Source organism: Sinocyclocheilus grahami, unplaced genomic scaffold (genome assembly GCF_001515645.1).
Source record: "Sinocyclocheilus grahami isolate Dianchi unplaced genomic scaffold, SAMN03320097.WGS_v1.1 scaffold1019.1, whole genome shotgun sequence".
Taxonomy (NCBI): domain Eukaryota; kingdom Metazoa; phylum Chordata; class Actinopteri; order Cypriniformes; family Cyprinidae; genus Sinocyclocheilus; species Sinocyclocheilus grahami.
In genome coordinates, this window is record NW_015506198.1 from 66,321 (window position 1) to 85,757 (window position 19,437).

The 19,437-nt window shown below is 35.6% G+C and overlaps 1 protein-coding gene across 1 annotated transcript in view; it reads left to right on the forward strand.

The window, feature by feature from the left end:
• The first annotated feature begins 2,800 nt into the window (after window positions 1-2,800).
• Window positions 2,801-19,437, forward strand: part of itgb1a (integrin, beta 1a) — a 35,091-nt gene continuing 18,454 nt past the window's right edge. Inside the window, exons 1-5 of the mRNA XM_016250953.1 lie at window positions 2,801-2,977; window positions 16,632-16,698; window positions 16,993-17,078; window positions 18,492-18,705; window positions 18,798-18,968. Of these exons, the coding sequence (XP_016106439.1) occupies window positions 16,632-16,698; window positions 16,993-17,078; window positions 18,492-18,705; window positions 18,798-18,968 (538 nt within the window). The 5' untranslated portion in view covers window positions 2,801-2,977. The remainder of the gene's footprint in view (window positions 2,978-16,631; window positions 16,699-16,992; window positions 17,079-18,491; window positions 18,706-18,797; window positions 18,969-19,437) is intronic.

The window sequence follows — 19,437 nt, forward strand, 5'->3', positions numbered from 1 at the left end:
CTCATACATTTTAATAGATGACTACTACATTTCCTTTTGACTTAATGGAGCAGAAAGTTGCCTTAATCGTGTGAGTTTTCTGAATGACGACTGAACGCTTTAAAGAACCGGTTATGACCTTGAATCAGCATCTGGTTTATTGTAATAAAATAAAATGGAAATAAAAAATTTAAATAAAACGTTCACTGGAATAAAATATATAAAACCTTTTTATTTCAGCAACTAAATAACAACTAAAATAACTCAAACTAAAATGGAAAATAGAATTAGTAGTATAATACAATATATATATTATTATACAAGATATATTATAATTATGATATAATTATATACACCATTATAATAAAAAGACAAGACACAATATTACTTCAGGAAGTCAGAGTGAGACAATGTGGAGGTGACTGTAACCGTGGTCAGCCGATGGTAACACTTCAGCATACAGTGCATATAATAACAGTCATTTTAACCCAGTTGATTCATCATATTATTAGTTTAAAATGAATACATTATTTTAATTTACCCCTCAGCGCAGAGACCTCAAACACCGCTGGACTGAAGAGAAATGATTTTTCTCATACATTTTAATAGATGACTACTACATTTCCTTTTGACTTAATGGAGCAGAAAGTTGCCTTAATCGTGTGAGTTTTCTGAATGACGACTGAACGCTTTAAAGAACCGGTTATGACCTTGAATCAGCATCTGGTTTATTGTAATAAAATAAAATGGAAATAAAAAATTTAAATAAAACGTTCACTGGAATAAAATATATAAAACCTTTTTATTTCAGCAACTAAATAACAACTAAAATAACTCAAACTAAAATGGAAAATAGAATTAGTAATATAATTTTCTGAGTCTGTTTTTTGGTCCATAATTCATTTTAATAATGCAGCCACTCAATGCTTTCAACACGAAGTCTGGTTTCAAACCAGATTTGATTTCATTCTTTTGTATTATTATCTCTCTCTGTGTCAGTTCTCTCCCTTGACTTTCACTTCTCCTCTTTATTTCCTTTTCTTTAGAAGTTGCCACTTTATTTAAAGCTATATTTTACTACAAATCTGCTTTATATTATTTGGTGTAAAAGTGTATGCATGCTAAAACTGCACCATTATAATAAAAAGGCAAGACACAATATTACTTCAGGAAGTCAGAGTGAGACAATGTGGAGGTGACTGTAACCGTGGTCAGCCGATGGTAACACTTCAGCATACAGTGCATATAATAACAGTCATTTTAACCCAGTTGATTCATCATATTATTAGTTTAAATGAATACATTATTTTAATTTACCCCTCAGCGCAGAGACCTCAAACACCGCTGGACTGAAGAGAAATGATTTTTCTCATACATTTTAATAGATGACTACTACATTTCCTTTTGACTTAATGGAGCAGAAAGTTGCCTTAATCGTGTGAGTTTTCTGAATGACGACTGAACGCTTTAAAGAACCGGTTATGACCTTGAATCAGCATCTGGTTTATTGTAATAAAATAAAATGGAAATAAAAAATTTAAATAAAACGTTCACTGGAATAAAATATATAAAACCTTTTTATTTCAGCAACTAAATAACAACTAAAATAACTCAAACTAAAATGGAAAATAGAATTAGTAGTATAATACAATATATATATTATTATACAAGATATATTATAATTATGATATAATTATATATAAAATAGTATTTATAATTTCTTAACATTTAGAATTATATGACAAAACACACAACAAAATGACTAAAACTTTAGCTTTTTTAAATTGATGCAAAATATTAATAAAAACTATAATAGTATATCACTGATACTAAAATAACACTGATCAGTACACACAATAACTACTTGTTTCTGAATCTCATAAACGTGGACTCAACAGGGAAATAAATAAATACATCTCTGTTTTATCTCCAATGACAATAACATGCTCAGATTCACTGCAAAGATTTACCTTCTCGTGCTTTTTTAAACCAAATGTATATCAAATAAATAAAATAATATAATGACAATTCATGAAATATAGAGATTACACTTTAATCAATTCTAAACTTTAATTCTAATCCTTAATCACATTTTTTGGGGTTATTTGGTAGCCTACTTAAAGGCTGTTTTTGTGTGTGTGTTTGTTTTTATCAGTGTTGGACTGAGAGGGTTCGAGCTGATGACGTCATGAGGTGTTTCCTGCGGGGCGGGGCCTGAGCTGATGACGTCATGAGGTGTCTCCTGCGGGGCGGGGCCTGAGCTGATGACGTCATGAGGTGTCTCCTGCGGGGCGGGGCCTGTCGGAGGGTCTGCTGACCTCAGCGTTCAGCCTCTTCACAGCAGAGACGCGCAGAATGGACTGTTTGCTGAGATTTGTTTTTGACTGACGGATTTCAGAGAGTCTCTTTTAGGGTTAAAGAGAAACAGAAGGATACACGTTGACAAAAGACCCCTATGAGGCTTCGAAAGTGAAGAGAGAGAACTAGTAATAAAAGCCATAAGGTAAAGTTACCGTCTCAATGCTGGCCGCCGAATGAAAGGACACCGTTTCTTCTAATTCTTAATCACATTTTTTGGGGTTATTTGGTAGCCTACTTAAAGGCTGTTTTTGTGTGTGTGTTTGTTTTTATCAGTGTTGGACTGAGAGGGTTCGTGGCGTCATAAGGCAGAGCTGATGACGTCATGAGGTGTCTCCTGCGGGGCGGGGCCTGAGCTGATGACGTCATGAGGTGTCTCCTGCGGGGCGGGGCCTGAGCTGATGACGTCATGAGGTGTCTCCTGCGGGGCGGGGCCTGTCGGAGGGTCTGCTGACCTCAGCGTTCAGCCTCTTCACAGCAGAGACGCGCAGAATGGACTGTTTGCTGAGATTTGTTTTTGACTGACGGATTTCAGAGAGTCTCTTTTAGGGTTAAAGAGAAACAGAAGGATACACGTTGACAAAAGACCCCTATGAGGCTTCGAAAGTGAAGAGAGAGAACTAGTAATAAAAGCCATAAGGTAAAGTTACCGTCTCAATGCTGGCCGCCGAATGAAAGGACACCGTTTCCACCGAGGCTTTGTATTATCTTCTTTATAGAAGTGATGAAGAGTTTTTTTTTAATCAGATTTAAAGCGAGAAATGTGTGCTAAAGTTGCTTGTGTGGCTCGAGTAGCGGTCCGTGCGCAGATATTGTAGCTGGTTTATAAAAAGAGGTTGTGCTTCTGGTAGGTTAGTCCTAAAGCTGCTCACAGACATCTCTTTGGCAGTTTACAGTGTACTGTTTTTGTAGTTTCTAACACTTTTCTTCTGCAGTTTTGTTGTAGATGTTCCAGCTGTTTTCTATATCAATATACATGCAGCACTACATTTGTTGATAGGGAGAATACTATTTATAAGCATTTTGTGCCTATATACTATTTTCATTTGAGTGGAGGGTTTTATTTAAACTGTTTATGTATTTATTTATGTCTTAGTCTAAGGCAAAAGGGGAGAGCAACGATGGTGTAGGCTATAGAAAGTGTCTAAAAAGTGTCATTCTGCATCAGATCTAGAGCTCGAGCTGTGGGTTTCATGTGCAACTTGATTTGGACTTAATTCTAAGAATCATATTTTTCGATTCACATAGGCTACATTGTAGAAATAAGCCATGCAATAAGAAATAAACAATTAGAAGTGCTCTGCTTGCATGACTATGTAATGAAGTTTCCTAAGAAAGCAGATGAGCAAATTCATCTAACCGCTATCCAGTATTTAAACACAAGCCATGCATGGTGTTGATCTGGACTTTACCGTACAGAATGACTGTCTACTGTATCTACAGACGTTTCTCCTTTTACTGTATGACTAGGGTACATATTGGACACAAATGGAAACATGAGTGAGAGAAACACACACACACACACACAAAGACATTTGTCATGGTTTCTGTTTAAAATCAGTTTCTCAAATATGACCAAAGCAAGTTTGTTTCCTAAAGCTGACATGTTCTTTTGAAATGTCAATACGAAACAGACTGCATTGATTAATTGGACGCAGTGACAGCCTTGTACCCATTTTCATCTGAAAAGGACGTCTGGCTGCTCTGTCCTTTAGAACAACCTTGCGTCTGACAGCAGAGGAGCTTTTTTAATCAAGTGAATGGGCGTAAGACTCAGTGTAGGTGGAATAAATCATGTGCGATATATATATATCGTCTGCGATAATATCGTAATTGTTGTTTGAACGATGTGCGATTTGACATTATCGAGTGTTTAGCAAAACCCATTTAAAACACATCTACAGAGCGCACGCATACATTACATGAAGTCTGGACTAGTGCGCCTGCGCATTTAGAGTGCGTTCTTTCACTGCATGATTCAGTCTAGTAAAATGCTTTTAGAATGATCACAAATTCAAGACATGATGGCAGAAAATTTATATATTTTTACCACTTCATATAGTTAATAAATTTCACACGAAGAGTGCCGTTTTTCTCCAAAAAATGTTCCTGTGATATTGATTTGTTTTACAACAGTTCAATAAACAAGAATTAATTAAGAGACTTAGGTTTTAGACACCATATTTCCTGTTTCTGCGCTATTTCTACAACAAAAATAATTCCAAACACAGCCACAGCACAGTTTTGCGTCTCTGAGCAACATTATGCTGTTTCGTTCCTGAATGAATCAACCGTTTAAATGATTCGGTTCAATCGCAATGACTCACTTCTTAACAGTGACTTGCTGCCACCTACTGGCGGTTTTAATTTCACATTTAAAGTTTCTTTTATCATTTAAATAATTTCAAATATAAGTATTCAACGTTTTATGTTTAATATATCAAAACATTATTCATGCATTTGTAATCGCAAGTTAAAGGGGTCATATGATGTTGTTAAAAAGAACACTATTTTGTGTATTTGGTGTAATGAAATGTGTTTATGTGGTTTAAGGTTAAAAAAACACATTATTTTCCACATACTGTACATTATTGTTTCTCCTCTATGCCCCGCCTTTCTGAAACGTGTCGATTTTTACAAAGCTCATCGATCTGAAAAGCGAGGTGTGCTGTGATTGGCCAGCTATCCAGAGCGTTGTGATTGGCCGAATACCTCAAGCGTGTGACGGAAATGTTACAAAATATAAAAACTCTTTAAATATAAAAGACGAACTTACAGTCTTTGAGTCAGAACTGCCGGCATTGTAGTCTGTAAAAAAATGTCTTTTTAAAGGTAAGAATGCCCATAAAAGGTAAAAATCTATTTAAACTTGTTGGAAAAGATTAATTTCCGTCACTGCTGTGAACTGACCACCACACAGGTGGATAATTATCTTTCATGGAATACAAACACCATAAAAGTAGTCTATATGACAACATGTGCTGTATTACAAGTCTTCATACAAAAGCTTTAAGTGGGGAAAAGACTGAAATGTATCTTTTTTTTTTTTTATTGCAAATCTTCCACTGTAGCTTATAAATTGTATTAAATATGCCCATTGAGCAAAGTATGATCAATTATACACTATAGTCAAAGAAATTTGGCATCATGACATCAAACCTGGTGTTACGTGTCTTGAAATTTCATATCTGAATAAACAAAAACATGTGAGGATACAAAAGTTATACATAAGTTTCACACAAAGCCATATCTATGGTTTTTGTCATGTTTGGACATTTCTGGCAGTGTCCACAATTATTATAAGTTGCGTGGACACTTTGGAGAAATGTTTTTACCCATGTTCTGATATTGTTTCTTCTTGCAGCCCATTTTATGCTGCCTAAAAATGTCTCTTTTTTTCACATACGTTGCACTTTGTTCTCAGTGTCTGTTTCTTTATTATTGGGTTGAGACTTAAATCTTAAAACACATGTTTCTGGAGGAACTCGACTCAACTCAATTTTCTTCTCAAAACATTTGGCTTTTTCAGAGAATTACTCTACAGTAGTATTTATTAATGCATATTTTTTGGCTTATAAAGGATTAAAATATATGACCGTGGGCACATTTCTTTTAAAACCTTTTCTCAAATGTATGTTTCCATGTCCAGATAAAGGAGCTCAGAATGTGTGTCTCTCTCCTCTCCACTGGCAATATCTCTTGTTTGATGTTTGTCTGGAAAACAGGCCCCTGTCTAATCTGATCTACCTCCCCCCCTTCCTATTTCTTTCAAGCCGTCCGCTCTTGTCTGATCTCGGTTCTCATTGCTCTTACCGGTCAGCCAATGAGAAAGAACCTTTCTTTGCCGGTGCACAATGTCAGCACTATTCATGTGAGCCAGCGGAGGTCACACAGTAGATTAGCTTGAAATTGACCTGCAGTGGCATGTGGTCGATGCAGGATTGTGTAGCTGGTCTGTCCGTTTAACCAATCTTCTTGCTAATCTGTCATGAGTAAAAATGCTGAAAACATGCTGAGTGAAGGGAATAGAAAAGATAACAATTTTACCCCAAAAAAATTGCTGCTTGTAGTTAACATGTATTAAATGCAGATGCAAATTATTTCCATATGTTAGCAGCTATTCACCTTAGATTGTAAGGTGTACCGTTATTCTTACTTTTACAATGAGAATGAATTGGTTTGTTAAGGACTTCGGGGTAAGTAGATGGCCTGTAGTATCATTAGTTTGGGAAAGTTTTGAATCAGTTGTGCACAGTTAACAGCGGGTGTTGTACAGCTGTGGGTAGAAATGCAGAACCAACCATTCAAAAGAAGAAAACCTAAGACATTATTCTTCCTCATCTGGGATCAATTCTCACCAAACAGGAAGGTTAATCTTAATTCTGTTGCCCTCATGTGAACTACTTTCAGGTCAGTTAATGTTGCTGGAAGTCATTGATGTCACATTGAAACTGATTGGAAAGAAATCAATCTCCGACCAACAAGATAAGGGCTTTTGTACTTTGTACTTTTTATGTATATTGGGGTGGATGCTGAAACCTAAAATATGGAAGGACTGACATAATCTAAAAAGTAAACAGCAGAAGCATAAAATATTTGCAAAACATTTAGATCACAATTATATCTATATAGCTACATTTTCACAGTTTTATAGATATACTGTATTGTACATCTCTTAACCTTAAGAACATAACCACTCTTCAACCATATAAAAACCTTGAAAAATATACAGTGATAATGATTTGCTCCAATTCACCATTATATAGATACATACTATATAAAGTATATTCAGTATAAAGAAACATGACAGACATACAAGTGTAATAATCGCAATAATTTATTCTAGAAATTGTAGTACCAAAGTCGTCCAAAAAAATTACAATGTGTTGCATTCGAAGTGCTCTCTCACGAGAGGTACAGAGCAGAAATTAAGTTGTTAATTGTTGAAAATCAGCTGAAATATGGCAAGTCACATGAGAACCAAAAAGCATCTGATGACATAACAACATTGGTCATAACTAGGGTTGGGTACCGAAATCCGACATACCGGTTTTATTACATACCGGTTACCGATACCTATGTAACCGGTATGTAATAAAACCGAATCCGAATGCAGATTTCGATGCCTCATTTCGGTGCCATGCCTGAGCGATCGATTGAAATATTTGTCCTCTGGTTCTCCGAAACGGATGTAAGCATCATCATCACCGGCACCGCACGTGAAATATAATTCCCCGACTGAGAAAATGCACGTGAACTCAAGTCGGAAAGCTCTAATAATACAAATCCAACAAAGCTTTGTAGTAACGAGAGTGTCCATGTTGTTTTCACATTCGACTTAAAAGCACAACTCGGGAAATGAGAGCACCGAGGAGCGCGTGAATGCAGTAATTACACTTGCTCTGATGGCAGCTTAGTCTTCCGTTAACTAAGCTAAACATGCTTAGATTAAAACTTGTATTCACATTTCTAAACCTGTTGTCCAGCAAAAGAGAACATTATAACCTTTTAACTCCACAACACCAGTCAGATGCTTCCTTTTGTGATCTGATGTGGCTTCTTGTCACAGAATGAGGCAGAAGATATTTTCCATAGGCTACTTTAAAAAGAAGACATCGATTAGCAATGGATTATAAATATACTTAATTATTATAAAATACCAGAGATGGCTAGAATAAGACAGATAAACTATATTGTTGCAGTCGAGTGTTTATTGTCTTTGTTTTATCATTCAAAACGTTTATATGTTCTGTTTACTCAGTTACAGCTATAATAGCATGCCTTTGTCCATATAGGGGATTTCCTGGAGGGTCATAAGTTCGTTACTTCGTTACTTCCAGTATAAATGAAGCAGACATCATGTGTTTATAGTGCTACTGGCCAATCCATCATTTTTTGGGGAATTTTTTATTTTTATTTTTTTAATAAGTATCGGTTCAGGCACCGTTTAGACACCGGAACGTTTCTTAAGGCAGCACATTTTTGACGATTGCACGATTTGATGGTTACAGTCGCTACTGATGTTGTAGATGAAGATCGTTGAATAAAAACTTGATATGGCTTCATGTGGATTCTGAACAGTTTAATTACAGTGCAAGAATAAAAGGTTGTTTGTGACCCTGTATTGTTACATTTTTTGAGTCATAGCACATTCAGAAAACTGCAGTGGATAATAAAATATTTCATGAGTAATGGTTAAATAATTACAGAACTTTTATTCATTTTAAGGTTTTAAAGTGTAGTCTTGCTTAACATGTAATCCTTTGAATGAGTTTGCACCAGAAGTGTCACTGAACAGAATTAATTGATATCATTTCAAAATGAGTAAATAAGTAAACTGCATTTAATAAATGCGAATGAAAACATAATATCAGTGATAGTCTTATATGTGTGCTAGCTTTTATAGAGGGCTAACTCTCACCCAGCCTTCAATTCGATTAATTTGGGTTGCATTTGATTGATACTAGTGAAGATGCTGGGAATAGGGTGTAAAAGCCTTTGTTCTGGTCATTAGTAAAACACATCTCAGGGATTCCTGGGATGTTTTTAAGAGGATGGTAGAGTTTGTGGTTGACTACAGAGGGTGGAGAAGATGAAATTAAGTAGTTGGGCTTAGGGTGGAACCAAACTAGTTGAGTTTAGCCATATATTCAACCCAGGCACACTGGAAAAATGTGCCTATGCCTACACTTTTGCAAAACTCCAAAAAGGATCAAATAAACACATGTGGCATTTCACATAAATTACGATTACAAGTACTTAATAAAGACTTATCTTCAGGTGGTTCCTTGCACAATACTATTTTATGACCTTAATACACTTTTATCATAGTGCTTGATTTGTAAACGAATACATTTTGAAGTTTGCATCTCATTACCAGTTCCATATGTTTGGCTTTTTCTGATGAAGTAAACTTGCTCGATAGCCCACCCGGTACAGCATTGCACTTGCGATGTGAAATGTTCGGCTACGAGTCCCGTGAAACACAAGTCACAATAAAACAGCTCAAAGCTACTGATTAGTTATTCTTAGGGGTGCTTACTAAGTCAAGATCATAGAATGAGAAAGATCTCATTGATTTACATTGAAGGAGGAACCCAAGCCTCATCATACTGACTTGTGCCAGTAACACCCAGAATCATATCCCGACATACAAAAAAACACTTTTAGCAATGCCCAAAACACCCTATCATCATGGCGTTTACATTTGTATGAGTAAAGGATGATCACATTATATTTGGAAATGTAAAAGTCGAGTTGCTTTTTGTAGTAGCTTGCCCAATGAATGATCTCCCGTTGTTTCTTATCCGGGTGTCTCTCTGCTGCTTGGTGATTGCATACATCTTGTTCTATTTGTGGTTGGCTAAGTCATGTCCAGTACAGCAGAAAGTGGTATTGATCCAGTATGACTGTGAAGGATGGGCTTGAACTCAAGCATTAGCATGGTCGATATTCCCCTGAAGGTCCATCTATAGAAAGAGCTGCGTTACTTTTTGATATTTAGCAATATTCACGATTTTGTAGTAGGGCTGTGCGATATTGAAGAAAAATGCGATATGCGATAACTCATTAAATAATGCGATATTCGATATGCGATACGATAATGCTTAAAATGCCACATGCTCAGATGAAACAGTTTTACTCAGCTGTTGCAGAGTCAGTTCTGTGAACTTCTATAACTATCTTGTGTCATATATTAACCTTAAACCCCATACCTAAACTTAATAACTACCTCACTAACTATTTATAAGCAGCAAATTAGGAGTCTGTTCAGGGAGAATTCTTAGTTAATAGTGAATATGTGCTCCCTATTCTAAAGTGTTACCAAAATAGTATATTTAATAATATGTTATAACATGTATGATTATACTATACTATAATGTGCAAAATTTCATAATTACAGATTTATTTGAATACATTACTTCATTTTGCAGTGTCCTTGTTACATGTACTTACTATAGTAATAATATTAAATTATTCATAATTACAAGCAAGTAACCCTAAACCAAGCTCTAATCCTAATGCTGTAAGTATACGTTGTTAAATACAATTACTCAGTACTTAATCATATAATTACGCTGTAACAAGGATACCTTAAAATAAAGTCATTGTGTACATTTAAGTACTGGATAATATTAATTAGGTTACACTTTATTTTAAGGTGTCCTTGTTACAGTGTAATTCTACATTTAAGTACTGAGTAATATTAATTAACTACATGTACTTACTGTATGGTTAGGTTAGGATTAGGGTTTGGCGTAGGGTACCTTGCATGTAATTATGCATAATTAATTGCTATTATAATAGTAAGTACATGTAACGTGTAAAAAAGACACTTTAAAATAAAGTGTTACCATTAATTAACAATACTTACTATAGGGTTAGGATTAGGGTTTAGTTCAGGTAACTGCATGTAATTATTCATATTTACTGTTATTACTATAGTAAGTAGATGTATAACAAAAACACTGCAAAATAAAGTGTTACCCATACAGTAGTACACTATAACCATATTTCCAGCATAATAAAAGTAATAAAATGACACATAAAAAATGTCCCACTCCAAAGTTCATTTAATTGCATTTAATATACATTTAAGCTATGATAAATATTCATTTAATTGCAATTAACATGTGTTTAAAGGTCTGAAATTACATTACGTTCAGTTCACACTTAAGTATATTCCTAAGTATATTATTTCCATAATAACTACTTTTTTTAAAGATGCTAAAGTTTACTTTTTAACAAGGGAAAAACTAGCTTTTGAGAGCTTGAGAAAACAAAAAATGTATCTTTAAATGAGCAACAGGAGCAGTCAAGAGGGACAGGCGGATTGTTAAACCTGGAGCTCACTGCACGCTCCCCCGTTTGAAAGGGATATTGTTGTGTTTGGCCCTCGTTTCAGGACAGAGGTTGAATGGGGCATTCGTGGGCATTTGTTCTGATCCCTCTTTCCCAGTCCAGAATGGAAAAGACAGGGAAGAGTGCAGAGAAGAAAGAGGGTGGTCTTTCCACGCAGTGTGGTTGAGGGGTTTGAGGTTTCGGTCTGGACTGGAGGAGGGATTTCAGCGTTTTCCTGTTTTTCTCTTTGCTCCTTTTACGTCTCTCTTGAGTGTTTTTTTTAATTATTTGCATTTGAACTTACTTGTGTGTTATCTTCATATGCCAAATAAAATTAGAGTAGGATCAGTAGAAAGTCGACTTATGGTCAAAAAGAACAGACTTTCAGCAACTCCTGAGTCTTGTTGTGACCACACACTTGTACCAGGCTTTTTACCAGATAGCATTCCCTGTTCAGCCTCCCCCAGCATTCCTGAGTCCAGCTGTGAAACCTCGTTGAAGAGAAACAGAGCCACAGCCATGCTATTATTATCATTATTTCAGTTTGACACCTAAATGGTGTTTTACAAGTCAGTCTCCATTCACACATCTCTTAATTAGGACCCAAACATGTGTTTTTCTTGGCTGGATCAGGGTTATTATCTTTACCTAACACTAAAACTCTTAAAAACATTTGTGTTGATTAAAATGAAGCTGAAATAAAATATAAGCATTCAATTAAAAACTCGATTACTTGAAACTTGAAAATGTTTTGACAATGAAAAATGGATCAACAATAAAAATTGAAATAAAATTAAATTAAACCTAAGTAGTAATATTCAAGAAGAACATAAACTAATAAAAATGACAAAAGCACATAACAGAATTACTAAAAAAAATTAACTACAATTTAAATGAAAACTGAAAATATAAAAACAAAAGCTACTTAACAATATTAATATTAATAAAAACTAAAATAGTATATAAATAATATATTTTTTAAAAAGACACTGGGCTGAATGAATGAAAAATAAGTGTCAACTTAACTCTTTGCCATTGCATTAAGTAAAATAAATAAATAACAATAAGAATAAGGCTTATGCATATTTTATTTTTTTTATTAAAGAACACACCGGGGCTAGTTGTCACAATGGGAAGAATATATTTTCTTGATGTATGAAAAACCTTTTAAAGCACTTTTTGTGTAAGAAATGTACTAGATTTTTTTGTTGTTGTTTATCATTTAGGAAAGGTTTACATGACACCGTTTTCAACCTAAAAGCAAAACTTGGTCACACTTTATTTTAAGGTCCAGTTTTCGGTATTAACAAACCATTAACTACAACATTTGCCTCAATAAGCTCCTAATTACTGCTTATTAATAGTTAGTAAGGTAGTTGTTAAGTTTAGGGGTGTAGAATATGGTCGTGCAGAATATGTGCTTTTACTTATAAACAGCCAACATATTAATAATAGGCATTAAAATAAGCAACTATTTAATAAGCCTGAAGAGTTTCGGTGTGACCTCACAGAGCTAAACACTCAATGACACGTGGTCTAATCTGGTCGCTCTGCCCGACATGCTGTCTGCACACTGTGTGTATAAACGGCACACTGAGAGGAACCGTTTTTTTTACACACACACGTACACACACACACACACACACTGACTAAATTACCCAAGAGTTAGACTCACAGCCTAACAACATTCAGACGTGTTACCAAGTTACTTGTGATTTAATCTGGGCCGCCGCAGTTCCCACAGTGTCTCGCTTTAGCGTTTAAAAGGAGGAATTCCTCTAAGCCATCTCGTCTCTGCCCATTGAGTTTAATGGAAACCACATGCATTACATTCAGCAGGGAAGTAAAAGGCATTTTCAGTCTCACCCTGGACGCCCCACACGGGCTGAAGGGTGTTTTTGTTTCCAGTCAGGTTGTATTTGTGATTTCTTTGGAACAGCTATTGATGTGCTGTGTAATTTAGAGGTAGCGTATAACATCAGACATGTCTTACATCAAGCCAGTATCGTGTTATGAATGCATGTCAATGCTTTTGGATAATGCTGTACTATTTGTAGGCCGTGCTTGTTGCCAGAATGTCTTAATGTTTCACTAGGTTTGTGCATTTTTACTATGGCTTTGTACGTTGATCTATTGTATACAGTATTTTGGCAATTTATTTTACATCTCGTGAAGCTTTCTGGGGAGAAATTCTGTAATGCTAAAGATAATGTGTGTTAGACATTTATATGCTAGTATAACAGTCCTAAAACCTGACAAAATAATTGAACTGGAGGACACAGAGATTTGTTTAAAAGAGATTAGCACTTTCCCTTGTGAAAAAGAAGTATACTTTAAAAAGAGCACTTACTGTGGGGAAAACAAGGGAAATGCATAAGTGCAAACTGCATGTAATGTTTCAGACACAAAATTGCATGTTAAATGAAAAGGAAAATTTAAATTAAATGCAAATGCCTGAACTTTAGAGTGTTTTTTTTTGTAAAGTTTTGAATAAAACAGAAAATTGGAGTATGTTTTACAAGAAAATACTATTTTGGTTCCTCTTCATCAAAATGTCATGTTTAATACAATGTTGCCGTTTCTTTGTTCTCGTTTTTAAAATTTACAAGCAATTTTTGAGTGAAAATTGTTTCCACACTTAATTTGTGTAAACTAAAATATGCTTTAATGTAATATCTATCAATGTATTAGAATATATGTGTAATTACACAGTTGTAATGATGAAGTAATTTAATACATTTAAAATGTTCATTTTGAAATGTAAAATTAAATAATGCACTACAGTTAGAGTTATAATCAAGTACTTTGTATGCATAACGTTAGTCAGCACATCAAAATAAGTGTACTTCTATAAAGCATGACAAAAAATTAAAACAATAAATAAAAATGTTTTATTTAAAAAAATAAAAATTCAACATTTTTAGTTTAATAAAAAGTTTATTTAAAATGACTGAAGTGTACATTTTAAAGTTTGTTAAACATAGTCATGAAAGTGTCTCTCTACTACACTTAAGTGCCCTTTTATTTCATTTAATATTATATTAGTTGTTAGTACACTTTTTTGTAGTACACTTCTTTTTCTCAGTACACTTCTTTTACACAAGGGCTGGTATGATCCTCTCCAGGAAGTTTTTATTTAATTATTAATGTCCTGTTTTTTAGGATATGTCAGTACAGGAAAGAAAACATCATTTGTCAAGCCTTTTGCTTCAATACAAGGAAACTTATTTTAGCACTTGATAATGTTAGCTGCTCATACTTTTTAGTAGATTGCATTCTACTGAAGACGTCGCAGCATCCAAAGTGCTTTTGAGCCCCTCACTGACATGTGGAGCCAAACAGAGGATCATTTATTAACCAGACGCAACACACGGCCTCGTGGGACGCACTAATCAATAACTGATTAGAGTTTTTCATAATCATTATAAATCAAAATAATCCCTTTAAGAGTCACTGTTAGCACTGTGACTACAGAATACAATATGACATAATATATTTGGGCAGAATGCACATAGATAAAAACACATACATCACGAAAAATATAATAAAATAAATCTAAAATACTAAAATAGTTACTCTACAGCTTTTCTATGAGTACACAGTACAATGTATTGGCATTTTCTAATTAGTTTTTTACAGTGTACTCCTCTAGTATTCTGCTGCATTGAGTTTTTAAAGATATTGTTTGTCCGCTCGAGTAACACCCTTTGCCATAAGGAGTCGCACTATTTCTGGCAGGGGAAAGAGCCATTAGGAAACGGTCTGAGCGATCAGTGATGGTTACTCTTACCCAGGAATGGCATCTGAGAGGCGGCATTTAAATTAGCCCAGCGGTTCCTCTTGCAGGAGCTGAGAATAGATGAGCACTGTTGGGTGATGAAGGTTTACGACCGCCAGTGAACTCAAGGTCATCCCTCTGAAAATATGAGCTGTAAAACCACTTGTTATGCGCATTTTGGAAAATGGCATTAAAAAAGCTGAATGGAAACACCAAGATGTGCATAAATTCTAAAAAATGCATATAAAAAACTGAGTTGATCCGATGAGAAACTATGCACATAAACTAGATGGAAACACATTTACGGAATAAATTCCACATTTAAAAAGTCATGTGACTTGACGGCATAGCTGGACTAACCAGCAGACATTAATGCATGTGTTACGGGGCTGACGAGACGTGAGACTTGCGGATCCATGTGCAAGCTTTATTTGATAAAGACAGAGACGTGGTCATACAGCAGGCCTGGGTCAGATGAGGGCAAACAGGTATATGGAGGGCAAAACACAAGAATAGTCCTAGGGCTAGCGCAGGTCGACGATCGGCAGACAGAATCAAAAAGGGCAAGACAAAAGGGGTGAATCCAGGGAAACAGGCGAAGATCAGAAACCGAGAAGGCTAAGGCTAAGGCTAAGGCTAAGGCTAAGGAAAATGACAAGGGCTAGGGCTAAGGCAACAAACGAGGGCTCTGTAGAGTCGCTATCGCTAGGGGAGTGATAAATGCGGAACAATACTCGGCAGAGGGAAGGGATAAAAGTGAGTGTTATATAGTGAGGGAGTGATATGAAACAGCTGGGTGCAATCAGTGTAAACAGGTGTGTGCAATTCGTGCTGAGTGCAATCAGTAATGCATGATGGGAAATGTAGTCCGGGGTGCTATGCAACAGTTTGTGTGGTGCGAGAGTCAATGAAAAGGAAAGTTCATGGACCGGATTCGTGACAGCTTGAGCCAAAGTCTGTATAGTCAAAGTGATTTGCTATTACCTCCCAGAACTGAACACAGCTGCGCTCCCAAACAGCAGACATCCTCCTCCGAAAGCAAGATAAAACATGACCGCATTTACGTTTCGTCTGCGAGCTCTGAGGCGCAAGTCATTTATTTTATATGAAAAAAGACCCACGGTGGCTTCTACTGCAGCAAATGACCTTTTTCTTAGTGATATTTGGTGCTAGTTTATCTGGGTTTTGTTCTCTTCGTCTTGCTGGATGGAAACAGTGCTTTATTTGCAAAAGTGTTATGCCATACCTTAAATTCGCAACTTTGGATGGAAACACAGCTAGTGAGGTTGCGAAGAAAAGGAGAGTTGCAAGTAGTAAATGTACTGTGACGAGAACAGACAAAGAACTGAACCAAACTAGCAATATAAATACACAGGACAAATGAGGGAGAAAATAAGGAACAAGTGGGACTGATCGATTAATAAATGAATAACTACGGGAATGAATAAACGCTGAACCGAATGTAGAAAACACAGACACTACGTGATTTGTGTTTTCCAAGAGCATAGTTAGATAGATAGTCCAATGATTTCAGGTCATATTAAATCAGATATTTATAACCATATATTTATATATTATAAAAATTCCACATTCACCGTAGTTTTTCTGAATACATGTGTATTACAGTGATTGTTGTGAAACTGAATGCACTGCTTATACTGTCTTTTTGTTGTAGATGGACCTGAAGCTACTTTTCATGTCAACATTATTCGGGATCATTTGTTGCAGCAGCGCGCAGCAAGGTAATGTGAACTCCGTAGTTTCTAATTCACTGTATTTCTGTCCAGTGCACTGTAACTGTCGTCAGAATTAATAAGCGCTGGGTTTCTATGAGGATAACTAATCGTTCTCTCTCCAGAGCGAGCGTTAAATACTGATGTCATTACTCAGAGCGCGCTCCACCCAGCGAGGTCGGAGCATTATCCATAATGGAAAACATAGAGTAGTCATCTTGGCTCTAATTACAGCGAGCCGGAGTGATGTAAATGAATCGAAGCTGTAGATGTGAAATGCTCTCCGTCTCTCCTGTTCTGCAGAGGGCAACGAGTGCATCAAAGCCAACGCTTTATCCTGTGGCGAGTGCATACAAGTGGGGGCTAAATGTGGATGGTGCACTGATACAGTGAGTAGTGTTCAGATGCCATGGTCATTCTGTTCTTTAACCCTCCAAACACATTTACTGACCCAGTATGTTCATGCTGAATCACACTCACATTCATGCTGACTAATCAGAGCTGTACTGATAGACCAAGAGCATGATTACCAGTCTGATATCGCTTTTATACAACAGTTCAATAAACAATTGGACCAAACAGGCATAATGCAGAAGAAAATGACTCTAGATGTTAATAGGTTTGGCAGATTTGCCAGGAACAGTAATGACGGATGGATGTTGTAATTCCATTCATGCTCGGAAATCTCATTCTCTTCTGCTTGGAAACATCGTGGTGATGCTTGAGATTCCTTCTAGGAGCCCTTATAAGGAATTTCAAGCATCAGTAAAGTTTTTTGTATTTTATTTTATTTCAGATAGCGTTTATTTCAAATAACGGAAATGTTTTTTATGGTTTTAATTTAATTGTAGTACATTAGAATAACCCTGCAAACTAGTACTGCAGGTACAGTGATGATGATATAATTAATATTGTCTTATTACTATGTTAGTACACTGTAAATAAATAAAACACATTTTACACTAACATTGTAACTACACTACACATTTCACATTACTGAATTTTAAATATCAAGTGTCATAACACAACAGTTATTTCTTTAGATTAATTAACTGTAAGATGATTTTCTTTACTAAAGGTTTCTTTTTATCATACACTCTCAATGTGCAAACATGCAAAAATTGTACCTTTAACATCTTGCGTGTTGCATATTTTTTCTGACTGCATGGTTTTTAATTTTATAGCATGTGCTTCATTTCTTCATTGTTTCTACGAGATATGTACACCAGTTTAAGACATTAAACATTTTATTCAGCAAGGACACATTAAAAAAATATTTCTGCTGTTCTTTTGAACTATGCATTCATCAAAGAATACTGAAAAATAAAATGTATCACAGTTTCCACCTAAATTTTTCAACATTGATAATAATCAGAAATGTTTCTCGAGCAGCAGATCAGCATATTATACTGATTTCTGAAGATCATGTGACACTGAAGACTGCAGGAATGATGCTGAAAATACAGCTGCGCATCACAGAAATACATTACAGTTTAACACAGATTCACATAGAACACAGTTATTTTAAATTATAATAATATTTCGCAATATTACAGTAATATTGACTCATGAAAAAAAAAGAAACCAATGTGAAACACCACAAACAGACGTTGAGGGAAACAAGAAACATGACAATAGTAGCAATCAATTAATAATTTAAAAGAAATACAACTTAAAGATAAGGTTGTAAATTATTAGAATTTTTATTATCCTTTTTTACAATGGATTCACTGTTTAATCGACATCTTCAAAGAATCTGACATGCTTAATTCACATACGCTCTTATATTTACTCCCCATCAGGAGTTTCTGAAGCAGGGCGAGCCGACGTCAGCACGCTGTGATGAGCTGGAGTCGCTCAGAAAGAGAGGCTGCGACAAGATCGAGAACCCTCACGGGAGCCAAAGGATCCTCAAGAACAAAGCCGTGACCAACCGCAAGAAAGGAGCAGAGAAACTCCGACCCGAGGACATTACACAGATCCAGCCTCAGAAACTCAGCCTCAACCTCAGAGCTGGTGCCGACTCACAATCTGAAATCCTTGTTGGTTTTTATTGATCTGTGCAAGTAACTAAAGGAATATATTTTGTGAATGAATTGTTCCTGTAGGGGAACCTCAGAATATCATACTGAGGTTCAAGAGGGCAGAGGACTATCCCATAGACCTGTACTACCTGATGGACCTGTCCTACTCCATGAAGGATGACTTGGAGAACGTCAAGAACCTAGGGACTAGTCTGATGAAGGAAATGTCCAAGATCACCTCAGATTTCAGAATAGGTGAGAGTCTAATAAAATCAAAACAAAACCCTCCTGTAGTTTTGCGTGAAACATTGTCTCCGTTATATACTTGTTTTAAACATGTAATAGCATTGTAATATATGTGAAGCATATATGTTTAATAAGTTTATCATATCTGTCAAGGATACATTTTATATAAAATGTATGAATGGTAATGTGTTAAAATTATTTACTTTTAAATATATGCATCTCAAATTACAAATGTCATGTGTCAAACTGCATGTTCATTTTCAATACAGCTTTCCATAAAAATGTCTTTCTATATATATATATACACACACGACGGTTCGGTTCGGTACAGTTTTGGTACAGCAGGGGGGAAAACTAAACATAATACATTTTACATAATACAGTTATAAAGTTATAATTTTAGGGATAAAAATCTACCTCGGCTTATGCTCTAAACTATAGTGAGCCCTTTTACATTAGGCCTACTATACTACTATAA